Source organism: Corvus hawaiiensis, chromosome Z, assembly GCF_020740725.1.
Source record: "Corvus hawaiiensis isolate bCorHaw1 chromosome Z, bCorHaw1.pri.cur, whole genome shotgun sequence".
Lineage (NCBI taxonomy): Eukaryota > Metazoa > Chordata > Aves > Passeriformes > Corvidae > Corvus > Corvus hawaiiensis.
In genome coordinates this window covers 15,742,980-15,753,982 of record NC_063255.1, presented here as the reverse complement: position 1 = coordinate 15,753,982, position 11,003 = coordinate 15,742,980, and the positions used below count along the sequence as shown (strand labels likewise).

The window sequence follows — 11,003 nt, the reverse complement described above, 5'->3', positions numbered from 1 at the left end:
CCTTCTTTGCCTTGCAGCCGTCAAACACCCCTTCCCACTTGTGGGAAGCAAGGCTTGCCAAAGGCTCAGGTCATGTGGTCAGGGGACCTTCTTCATCCAAAAATAGCTCCACCAGACACCAGGGACATGTGCTCCTTCACTTCCCTGCTCACTGTCACTGAGGGGCCTGGAGCTTCAGCATTGGCACAGACCCTCAGGGACAGAGGGGACACACAGGCATGGGTCTGGACCCTGCTGTTGTCTCTGGCTAGTGCAGCATCGTGAAATTCAGGCTTCAGAGCTGCATGCTTCAGACAAAACCACTTCTCTGGGCTCCAAACCACAGTAACTGAGCAAAAAAAAACAGTACACAAAGCACAGGTAGGACAGACCACGAGCTCCCTGGAGCCCGAGTTGCAGAGCCAGCCCCACCGTGCACCGGGCACAAAGGATGGATGGATGAGGGTATCTCTGCCCTTGATCTCTCACACATCCAGGGCACAGCCATGTAGTAGCTCCAGGCGGAGTCAAGGCCATGACTGCAACATTTTGCTCTGGAAAAAGGGCCTGGAAAAACCCAAAGCTTAACAGAGCTGAGTTTTCTATTAGAAAAGGAGATCTATTCTGTTTCAGTCCTTTGGGAATCCAGCTTCATCATAGAGTAATTCTAAGTCTTGAAGGAGTCCTTAAAGGCCTTGTACCAGCCAAGTGCAGGGAGACCTCAGCAGGTATGGGGGGCATGACCAGGTTAGCTTGAGGTGTCCTGGGCTGCTGTCCCGAGGTAATCCTGGATGCTTCTGGCAAGAGGTTCACTGTGAGGGAACATAGCCTGCTCCAGACATGAAACCAGATACAAAGGGAGGGGCCTGAAAGAGAAGGGAACATGGCAGCAGTGAGGACTGTAGCATTCCTTTGCCATGCCCTAAGACATTTGTCCTGCAGATCCCTCTGCTCTACCTGCAGCCTCTGCCCTCCCCATCTGGCTCCATGTCAGCCCTTCTGTGCCCCAGGGAGGCCCAGCAGAGCTACAGCCTGTGGCCCCTCAGAGCCGTCATCAGGGGAAGCTCCTCAGACACCTAAAGTGTCTCACCTCACAGCCTGACAGTTTGCACTGCTGGATGTGAGATCCCACCCATCCCTCTACACACCTTCCCTGCCCTTGCTGCTGCCCATCCTCTTCAGGGGAGCTCTGGGACAACTTCTGCCACTGAACAGCTGCCTCCTGCTTTCGGTTCAGCTTCCACAAGGCCTGCACCAGGTAGGAGGTAGCAGCTGGGTCACCTGCAAGCCAGGAAGGATCAGCCTTTAGCAGGGGAAGAGCAGGTCCTCAGCATGGCTGTGGGTTGCAGGGTATTATAAAAGAAGCTTAGAAGCCAGACATGGCCAATGAGTGTGAAGAGAGGTGGTATAATGGGGAGGAGGCTGCCCTGGCTGTGTCACAGGCTCTAATTAACCCCGGGGCTGGCAGCCAAGGCAGATGCTATCAGCCCTGCAGCACAGCCTGCCACACCTCTCCTTGGACAGAGACTGGGGTTTTCCTTGCAGGCACGTCTGCACCCTCAAAGGGAGGCAGCCATGGTCAGGACTGGGACCAGCAGGTCTGGCAGATCCTGGTGAAGTTCACACCTTTGCAGCGTGTCAGCACAGGCAGAGCACTAAACAGGAGAGAGCAGCCCTGTGAGCAGCACTAGCCATGCCTTGGCTGAGCTCAGGACATGAATGCTCCCCTTGAAGGCCTCTGTACTGCTAGGCATGGACATGCTGCTTCCTGACATGAAGCACAACTCCAGCTCCTCTGTTGTGGGAAAGCAGACCTGTGTGGGACAGAGTTGGCTGTACCAGGCTGGGGTTGAGGAAGGAAATTTCCAAGCTGACAGCACAGGTTGTTGTCAGAGTTCTGATATACTCCTCTGACAACAGTTTTGGTCTGTTTCTCCCGGGCAGTGAGCCGACCAGGCCTCACAGAAGCATCAGTAGTATGCAACCTTGCTAGTGGCCCTACTGTTGTCTGTGACACCTGAATAAATGTGGTCTAAAGTGTAAGAACTTCCTGCTGAAGACAGCAAAGCAGCCCAGGACAAACTTGGGGAAATCCCCTGTGTTCCTCACCAAAATGAGCCTCTTACCTGGTGAGATCTGCAAACTGTGCTGGAAATCCAACAGGGCTTCTTTGTGCTTCCCCAGCTCCAAGAACTGCGTTCCTCGCCCGATGAGAGAGAGCAACCTGATCTTCTGGAGCACCTCCACTTCGGCTGGGAGATTCTCTGTCACAGGAAGACACACACACCTGAAGACAGCATCCTCCTTGTCCAAGCAGGCTGAGCCAGATTAGCAGTCAGGATAGGCCAAACATTTACTTGGGCTGCTCATCTTCCAGCTCTGCAGACAGATGGCAAAGCTCAGCCTCTTTGCCAGGTAGGAAGAGGTTGGGAGGCAGCAGAGGGGGAGAGTGAAGAATGTCAAGAGCCCAGAATGTTACATGGCTGTGGTGAACAGTGACCTCAGCAGCAGCCTGGCCTTTGGCTGCCCCTCTGCACCACTGGCACATATCTTTTCCCCAAAGACTGGATTGGAGAAACTTTCCAGTTCACAGCCCATTTAACTGCTACCTAGACAATGAAGAAAGAGGCAGAGTCAAGGCCAAGCTCTGCTACAGAGCAGAGACACTGGCTACAAACAATGCAGCCAGTGTCTTCAGAGAATTCAGCACGGCCCAGAGCTTTGCACCCTGGGACAACTGCCTCTTGCCAGACTGATGCTGGGCCCACCACGTTGCTCCTGTATCTGCTGCTGCCAAGCACACAGATCCTGACCCAGCCCAGGCCCCACACAGGTCCCACCTGTGCAGTGTCCTACCTGTTGGTTTGACACCAGACCCATGAAGCTGGAGACGCAGGAGATCATTGAGGCACCTGTGGGTGGGAGGACAGAGGAGCTTTGGAGCTGCTCCTGGGCTGTCAGGAGTGTCAAGTTGTCAGGGCAGCCCCAGTGCCGTGCTGTGCCCTGCCCTGGCCCCACCATGCATTGCTGCCTGCTGGGGAGGGCCCTTCTCCCAGCAAGGCTTCATCACCTGCTGAACTGTGTTACAGCCTCCTTGCTCTCGCCCAGCTTGGCCCATGCCCAGCCCTGGTGCAGGTATCCAGCTGCTCTCCAGGCAAGGCAGCACAGACTCTCCTTCTTCTGGGACAGGAGTCCACCCGCCAGTTCTGCCCCTGGCGATGAGCACTCCGGCTGCTCCAGCCTCGCCTCCACTCGTAACACCCGTGGAATGAGGTCAGTCGTCCGGCTGATGACCTCCTCACACACGGTTATGGCATCCTGGTGCCTCCCAGCCTGCCCCAAGGCAGATGCTGCTTCCAGGAACACCTCTGGGATCCTGGGCACAGCTGAGCTATCATCCAGGGGCACCTGGGGAGCAAAAGTGATGTCAGTGCTGCAGAACTGCAGAGTTCTCAGCCAAGCAGAATGACTCCGTGCATACTGGGAACCTGGAGCTGCTGCCCAGCAAAGCTCAAGCCCACTCCCACAGTAACTGGAGCCTGGTGGAGCAGGCAGAAGGTGTGAAGCACTCATAACTCAGCAGAGTAAAGGCATCAAATTCCTACTCTGGAAGTGAAGGACATCCAAAATCAGGGTGACAGATACACCCCACAGGGAAGGGGAAGCTGTCTCTCCCAACAGCAGTGGTGAGTGCTCTCTGGTGTGAATCCAAAGGCAGACATGCCACAGTTCAGGGGTGCCAGCCCCCAACTCATTTCCTTCACATCTCAAATTAGACACTGAAGTCTGGAGTCCAGGGCTGATGCCTGGGCCTAGCCCTTGGGATTGGGTTTGGATCCCTCCAACCCTCATCCTCCAAGTCACCAAGAGAGCTCCTCCCCAGGACACCTACCTGCTGCTGCAGCCCTCCCTGAAGGAGAGACAGAAAATCCAGGTAATGTTCCACTGCACCAGCCACCCTGCAACAGGAACAGGACATGTGGTGGAAGGAGCAGAAGTGCCATCAGCCAGGTGAAACCTGGACTGCCAGCCCGCAGTCTCTCCCCCTGCACCACACTCGCCCTGTTCACAATATCCATGCTCTGAGCAGACCTACGACAGCAGTACTGAACTGGACCATTTCCAGGAGAACAAGGAAAACTGCAGAGCCCAAACAAGCAGCATATTGCAAGCAGAGCAGAGGCACTGTTACCTCCCATCCTGGAGACACCGCTGTGCCAGCAGGTACTTCACTTCAGAGGGGTGGTGATGGCGAAGGAGAGAAGCGAGTACTGGTGTGTGGACAAGCAGCTCTGTTTGCATTAGGAAATAGGGACTAGAGGAAGCAGCTGCTGGAGGGTTTTTTCCCAGAGCCTGTGAAACAGGAACAGAAAATATGATCAACACCACACTGGTCAAGTCTCGGGCAGCTGCAATCATTTGTCACTTCTGATATCTGGAAATGCACCCGGGCAAGCAGAAGTGCTGCACTTCACAAGCACAGCTACATTGTTCTCATAGCCGCTTCCAGGAAGAGCCATCAGGATCACACGGGGGCAGGCAGACCTCTGATCTCCATGTGGCACCAGGAGATCTGCAATGTCACCCAGATCACCTCACGTTCTTAGTTCAAGTTGCTTTGAGCTGCCTGGAACACCACGTCCCATTGCAGCACAGACCTAGTTAGACCATTTGTAAGGAGAGAGTTCCCTCTCCATAGCTCTGTATGTATCTGACAGTTTCAAACAGCTGAAGAGATAATTCAGGGTCTACTGCTCTGACCTGCTCTCCCAGGCAGGTTCACACAGCTAATGCACACTGCCTCACTGCAGCCAAAATCTGCCCTTAAAGGCCTCTTTACTACTACATATTTTATTAGGAGATTGATACTTTCTGACCTGAGAGTATAACCTCTCCTCCCAAGCCACCAAGAACATGAACTAGGACTCAAGGTCTTGCCACATCCCAATGTAGTGCTGAGCAGAAATTTCAGATCTTGCTGGGCTCCTTCCTGCCCACTTGCTGAAGGCAGCACCATGCTATTTTGGAGGCCCCTTCCAGGGTCAAACAGCCCTCCAGAAGGAAGAAGCCTGCTTGAAGTTCTGTGCAGGCTCTGCTGGGCAAAACTCATCCCAGAAGTACAGGAACCAGACAAACCTCGTAGAGCAGGGTCAGGGCCTGCAGCTCCACATCGGTCTCTCCCAGTTCGTGGTACACTGCTGCCGCGTGGGATAGGGCAGGAAGGCACTGGAAATCTATCTGGAGGGCCCGTTTCAGGTGCTGAAGGGCTGTCTGAGGCTTGCCCTAGGTGGATGGGAAGACATGCATGTTGCAAGGACATCTTGCTGATTTCTTTACTGTTTGATGGGATCCAGATTCTTGCTCTGCTTCCCCAAGAGATCCCCACTAAGCAAGGGCAGCACTTCAGCCAAAGGCAGCCCTCCTCAGGTTGGTTTTTGAGCATCTCTCTCTGCAGTGACACTTTGCACTCAGCCAAAATCTTTGCATGGATTTTGGAGCCTGTCCAAGGAGGCTGGGGCCACAAGGGCAACTTCTGCTCAAAGCCTTCCCTCCCTGCAGAGGCCTTGGGCCATGCAAAGGCAGTGTGGACATCAGCCTGAGCCTGCTCACCCCACAGCTCTAAGCTGCCCTTCCGCTCTGTGCTGTCATTACCATTCGCTGAGCGCAGCAGCCAAGGCAGGTGTAGATCTGGGCCAGGATCTTCTTGGAGCAGAATCCTCCTGCAGCTTCCTGAAGGAGGGAAAGGGCGGTGGGGAAGTTCCCAGCCTCCAGCTCCTGCAGCCCTAGGACAGACCCAGCATCTTGGCTCAGTGGCTCACCTTCCTGTCCCATCTGGCCCCAAACAAGTGTGGTGGCCTTTTCTTCCCAGAGCTATAGGGACCTGCCTGATCCCCTCCAAATGCAGCAATGCACAGCAGGATAGTGCCAAGCTGCCATCTTTGCTTTAATGGTTTTGCAAGAGAACAAGCCACTCAATGGAAATGTTCCGCAGAAATAACAGCAGCTTCCAAGTCCAGAAACCAAGATGCCTGCTTTGGCCCAGAACAAGGACAGGGGTATGTGCTGGGCAGGTTCACCTCCACATTCATCCAAAATGACAGTAGTGCAGATGGGGAAGCACACACAGAACCTCAGAATCTTTCCAGCACATCTGGGTCACTTCCCAGCAGGATGCTTTGGGATATCAATTCATTAATATGTATCACAACTGGTTATTTGCTTTTCCTTCAATCTTCCCTTCAGGCTTCCCTGAGGCTGCTCTTACATACCAGCATCACACTCACATCTGCCACCTCCCTGCTGGAAGTGCTGGTGCAAACCCTAGAGTATTTTGGCTCCAGTTCTGTGGGCCAGAGCTCCTGCCCTGTCTCCTGGCAGGAAGGCCCTGTATGAGCCCAAGCACACTGAGGCAGCGCTGGCTGTCCCTGGAGCTGCTGGGGTTGTCAAAACAGTAAAGGAGAGAAAACAGGCAGGGTGGAACACAGCGGTCAGATGAGATCCACTGGCTGCTGTGACACCAGGCTACAAAGCCTCACAACAGCTTTTCGTGGCTCTTGCAGCACCATAATCTGACAGGAAAAACATGTTTGCAACAAGGCACGTTCCGGAAGACAGACAGAAGAAAGGAAGATCTTCCTAAGTTCCCTGCCAGCCTTCTGCTTTAGGGTCACAGCAGGGCCCAAATACCTCCCGAAAGTCACAGACAGGCAGAGGAGCTCTGTGATAGCACAGAGAAAGGATGGGCTAGGGAAAAAGCAGGGAAGCTCTTTGAATATGGAATGTAAAAGCTGAGACTCAGAGACTCAGCCCAGGCCCTCTTCCAAAGGAACAACCCAGAAAACCCCAAGGGCCAGTTTGCTTGGGAAGAGAAACCAGGATAAGGGCAGGGAAAGTGGTCCTGGGACAGAGCAGGAGACTGTGCTGGCATGAGTACCTGCCCCCCACAAACCTTGCAGGAAGGCTGCTGTGGTGCAGAGGATCTCCTTCAAGTCCTTGGCACTCTGTACAAGGGGCAGGGAGGCCCCCTCAGGAGGGACCCTCCATGCTTTGATCAGGGAGAGGAGCTTGTTCTGCTCCTCACTGCAGTGAGATCTTCCTGGCTCCTGTGAAGGCACAGAGGAGAGAGAGCAGGGAATGCTGAAGGGAAGCAGGAAACACTGGTCCAAGGGCACAGAGAAACATGTCCCACCAAACCACACAATACCACTCCCTGCACTGGGAGCAATGTCCTACCATCTACTCACTTCAGCTACAACCCCCTTACTGCAGTGATTCCTGCCTGGCCTGGGGCAGCACCTCCCCACCTCAGAGTGGGGTGCACCTTCAGGGCCTCCTGGCATGGCAGATCCAACAGATGCTGATGGATGGGACCCAGCAGCAGCCTCGCAATCAGCAGGGAAGGTTCTGCATCCCACTGCTGTTCCCTACAGAGTCTGCAAGTCCATCTGCAGCCTTCTTCCAGGCCGCCCAAGTCTCCTGTCTCAAACACAGAGGTCCAGGGCCCCAACAGGCAGAATATTCTGGGATCCATTAATGCTCTCAGGGCCATTAGGCTATGCCGGGAATATCAGGGGGAGGATGAGTCATGCTGACTGGGCAGCACTGATGGGTTCAGGTGTCAAAGTGCCACAACAACATTTTGCAGAGTGAGTTTTGTGAGAAACACGGTATTTATGCCAGCTCTGCCAGCATCTGCCTGTGCCCAGTTACCTCAGCGGTGCTCAGGAGCTGGAACAGGCCAGCAACACTTCCCAGACGGCCGGCTGCCAGCCACCAGGCTGCTTGCAGGGCCCCCAGACGGTGCAGAGGTGCCTGCAGCTCCTCCACGGTTACCTCCTGCAGCACCTTTTGCCACAGCTCCTCCGTGCCAAGATCCTGTCCGCAGGCCCCACAAGCCTCCAGAACTGAAAAAAAAAACCCAAGCAAAAAGATCTGCAGATGTGAGGCAGTGGGTTGGTGCCCCATAACAGGCACCCTGGCTGAGAGAGGGAGAGAAAGCCTCAAGCAAGCACGGGCTCCTCGTAGTGATGGTAGAAATGGGGTTGTAGGGCTGGCCTGGCCTCAGCAGAATGGAAAACAAGTTCTGAAAGAGAGCAGCACACTCAGGAGACAACACACAGCACGACTCAGAGCTAGACCCCAGCTCTGCTGAGCCCTCATGAAATCATTCGCCCTCAGGTAAACATGTGCCAACACTGCAGATCCACCTCTGAACTGCAGCCTCTTTCACTGAGTTTCCTTTGAAGACAGCAAACCATAATTAAAGAAAACATTTATTTTATGCTGTCACTAAAACTTTGCTAGAGACTTAAAAACCGTTGTTTCTCTTGAAACTTCCAGCCCATCCCTGCAGGCAGCAGCAGGCAGGCAGCTGCACATTGTCCCTGGCCACAAGCCACTCCACCTCTAGTCCTTACAGGCAGGGCCTGGATGTTTGCTCACAGTTCCCTCCATCTCCAGCACTTCCAAGCAGAGCCAGGCATGCCTGCCCACAGTTTCCAGGTGGAGCCAGGCGTGTCTGCTCACAGTCTCCCCCATCTCTGGCCTTTCCTGGCAGAGCCAAGAGTGTCTGCGCATAGTTTCTGCACCTCCAGCCAGTCACCAAGTATCTCCAGAGCACAGAGAACACTCTCTTCATCCCAAGAACTCACTGTACAAAGAACCACATCCTTACCCCTGAGAAGCCCCTCGCGTATTCCCTCTGCTTCTCTTTTGATGGCAGAGTCAGATGCTCCCACAGTGAAAAGCAGGGAGTTGTAGAGGACAGTGAGTTCTAGAGGCAGGGCAGGGAGGGCAGCCGGCAGCCCTGTGGGCACAGCAACCCAACAAGAAATTTAGAATAAACACTTGAGAATAAACTAAGAATAAACAGCCATCCATGCTCAGGTGGCAACGCCTCGCTTGGTGACAAGAAAAGTGGCTTGGCAAGAATGTTTTAGGGATTGTGGTGTGATTTAGCCAGTTGGGAACTGCAGTGCCCAGACAGACAGCATGTCTCAGCATTCCAGGTGCCAACACTGCTTTAGACATCTATTCCCCAGCTATCCAAATGCTGCAGTCCTTCAGGACTTAGGCCTTTCAGCTCTCTCAAAAGACCATCCATAGCCTGCTCTGCTCCAGTACACATTCACCCTTTCACACACTGTGTCTCTCTCTCCTTATCACAGAATCACAGAATGGGTAAGGCTGGAAGGCACCAGAGTGGCTCGTCTTGCCTAACCTCCCTGCTCAAGCAGGGCCATCTTAGAGCATGTGGCACAGGACTGCATCCAAATGGTTCTTGAGTATCTCCAGTGAGGGAGACTCCACAGTCTCTCTGGGAAATTTGTTCCAATGCGCAGTCACCCACAGGGTAAAGTTATTCTTTGTGTTCAGGTGGAACTTTCCGTGCATCAGTTTCTGCCCCTTGCCTCGTGTCCTATTGCTGGGCACCTCTGAGCAGAGCCTGCTCCATCCTCTGACCCCTCCCTGCAAACACTGACAGACATCGATGAGGTCCCCTCTCAGTCACCTCTGCTCCAGACTGAACGTGCCCAGCTCACTCAGCCTTTCCTCACAAGAGAGATACTCCAGTCCTCTAATTATCCTTGTTTCCTTCTGCTGGACCCTCTCCAGGAACTCCGTGTCTCTCTTGCACTGAGGAGCTGAGAAAACTGGAAATCAGGCTGCCTCATATGGGGCTTTCTCTGCACCACACTTGTATCAGGGAGCCTCTTCCCTGACTTTCCAGGGCAAAGGCTGCCTCACTCTTTTTACAGAAACCCCAAAGCTCTGCCCAGCAAGTTAGGGTGGAGGCTGGGGCTAGACAGTAACCTTTCTGCTGGCCCAGGTCAGCATAGGGCAACAGGGATCATATCACCCTGGCTTGTTTCCAGCAAAGGGATACTGGAGCTGCATTCAGAGAAGCAATGGCCATAAAATAAAACACAAGAAGCTCCACCTCAACTTGAGGAAGAACTTCTTTATGCTGAGGGTGGCAGAGCACTGGAACAGTTGCCCAGGGAGTCTCTGGTACCCTGTTGTTACAGGGCACCAACCCTGGAGTCTCCCTCTCTGGAGCCATTCAAACCCCACCTGGATGTGTTCCTGTGTCACTGCTCCAGGTGGCCCTGCCTAGGCAGGGGGGTTGGAGTGCATGACCTGATCTTCAGAGGTGCCTCTCAAGCCTGATGATTCTATGATTAACTTCTTTGCACGCCCCGTTCAGCACGGAGCAGTGGAGACCGTTTCACCCCGCCCCCTTGACGGGTTTGTTTCCAGCTCCGGGATACCGGAGCTGCACCCCGGTAAACAGAGGTGTTCGAGACCCGGTGCTTCCACGCCCACACGCTTCAGGCCCGGGACAGCAGCGGGAGGTGAAGGCGGCCGCCACTCACCGCGGATGCGCCGGAGCAGTTCCCCGAACTCGTCTCGCTGCTGCCGCCGCGCCCGCCGCGCCTCTCCGCCGCACCGCGCCATCTGCAAGGGACGCACTTACAGCCGGCCCGGCTGAGGACCGGCACCGGCGGCAGCCCCGCGGCTTGGGGAAGGAAGGGGAGGGAAGGGGACGTGCCGCACCGTCCATCGCCCGACTAGCACCCGGCTGTGGGCGGTCCAGGCCCGCAGGCAGCCCCGCTCCGGCTCCGGCTCCGGCTCCGGCCCCGGCTCTGTCCCGCGCCGCCGCTTCATGGCCGCCGCCATCGCCAGCCCGCTTTCCCGCCCTCGCCGCCGATTGGCGGGAACGGCCGTCACCACAGCAACAGGGAAGCGCGGGGCCGAGGGGGCGCGCGCCGGGAAGGGGGCGGCCGCGGAGGGACAAACCTCGTCGCAAGGCGAAGCCAGCGGTCACAGAACCAGTTACAGAATATCCCGAGTTGGAAGGGACAGATCAGATCGCCAGCTCTGGGCTCTGTGCAGGACCCCACAAGAATCACACCACGTGCGCTGTCCAAACGCTTCGTGAACTCCGGCAGGCTTGTGGCTGTGACCCCTAACCTGGGGAGCCTGTTCCAGTGCCCAACCACTCTCTTGAAGAAGAGCCTTTT

At 55.1% G+C, this 11,003-nt stretch overlaps 1 protein-coding gene across 4 annotated transcripts; it reads right to left on the bottom strand.

The window, feature by feature from the left end:
• Window positions 1–363: 363 nt before the first annotated feature.
• Window positions 364–10,659, bottom strand: FANCG (FA complementation group G). 4 transcript variants are annotated; one of them, XM_048291732.1, is made up of 14 exons: window positions 10,537–10,659; window positions 10,356–10,437; window positions 8,654–8,785; window positions 7,690–7,883; window positions 6,929–7,082; window positions 5,632–5,762; window positions 5,116–5,262; window positions 4,172–4,332; window positions 3,872–3,938; window positions 3,050–3,387; window positions 2,836–2,891; window positions 2,106–2,243; window positions 1,128–1,260; window positions 564–845 (listed from the first exon to the last, which is right to left on the bottom strand). In XM_048291732.1, the coding sequence occupies exons 1-14, from the start codon at window positions 10,657–10,659 to the stop codon at window positions 728–730; spliced, it is 1,974 nt and encodes a 657-aa protein (XP_048147689.1). In that variant the 3' UTR covers window positions 564–727. The 4 variants fall into 4 exon arrangements, with proteins under 4 accessions (XP_048147690.1, XP_048147689.1, XP_048147692.1 ...); XM_048291733.1 differs by lacking the exon at window positions 1,128–1,260 and having other exon boundaries at window positions 364–845; XM_048291735.1 differs by lacking the exons at window positions 564–845; window positions 1,128–1,260 and having other exon boundaries at window positions 2,151–2,588.
• Window positions 10,660–11,003: the final 344 nt, after the last annotated feature.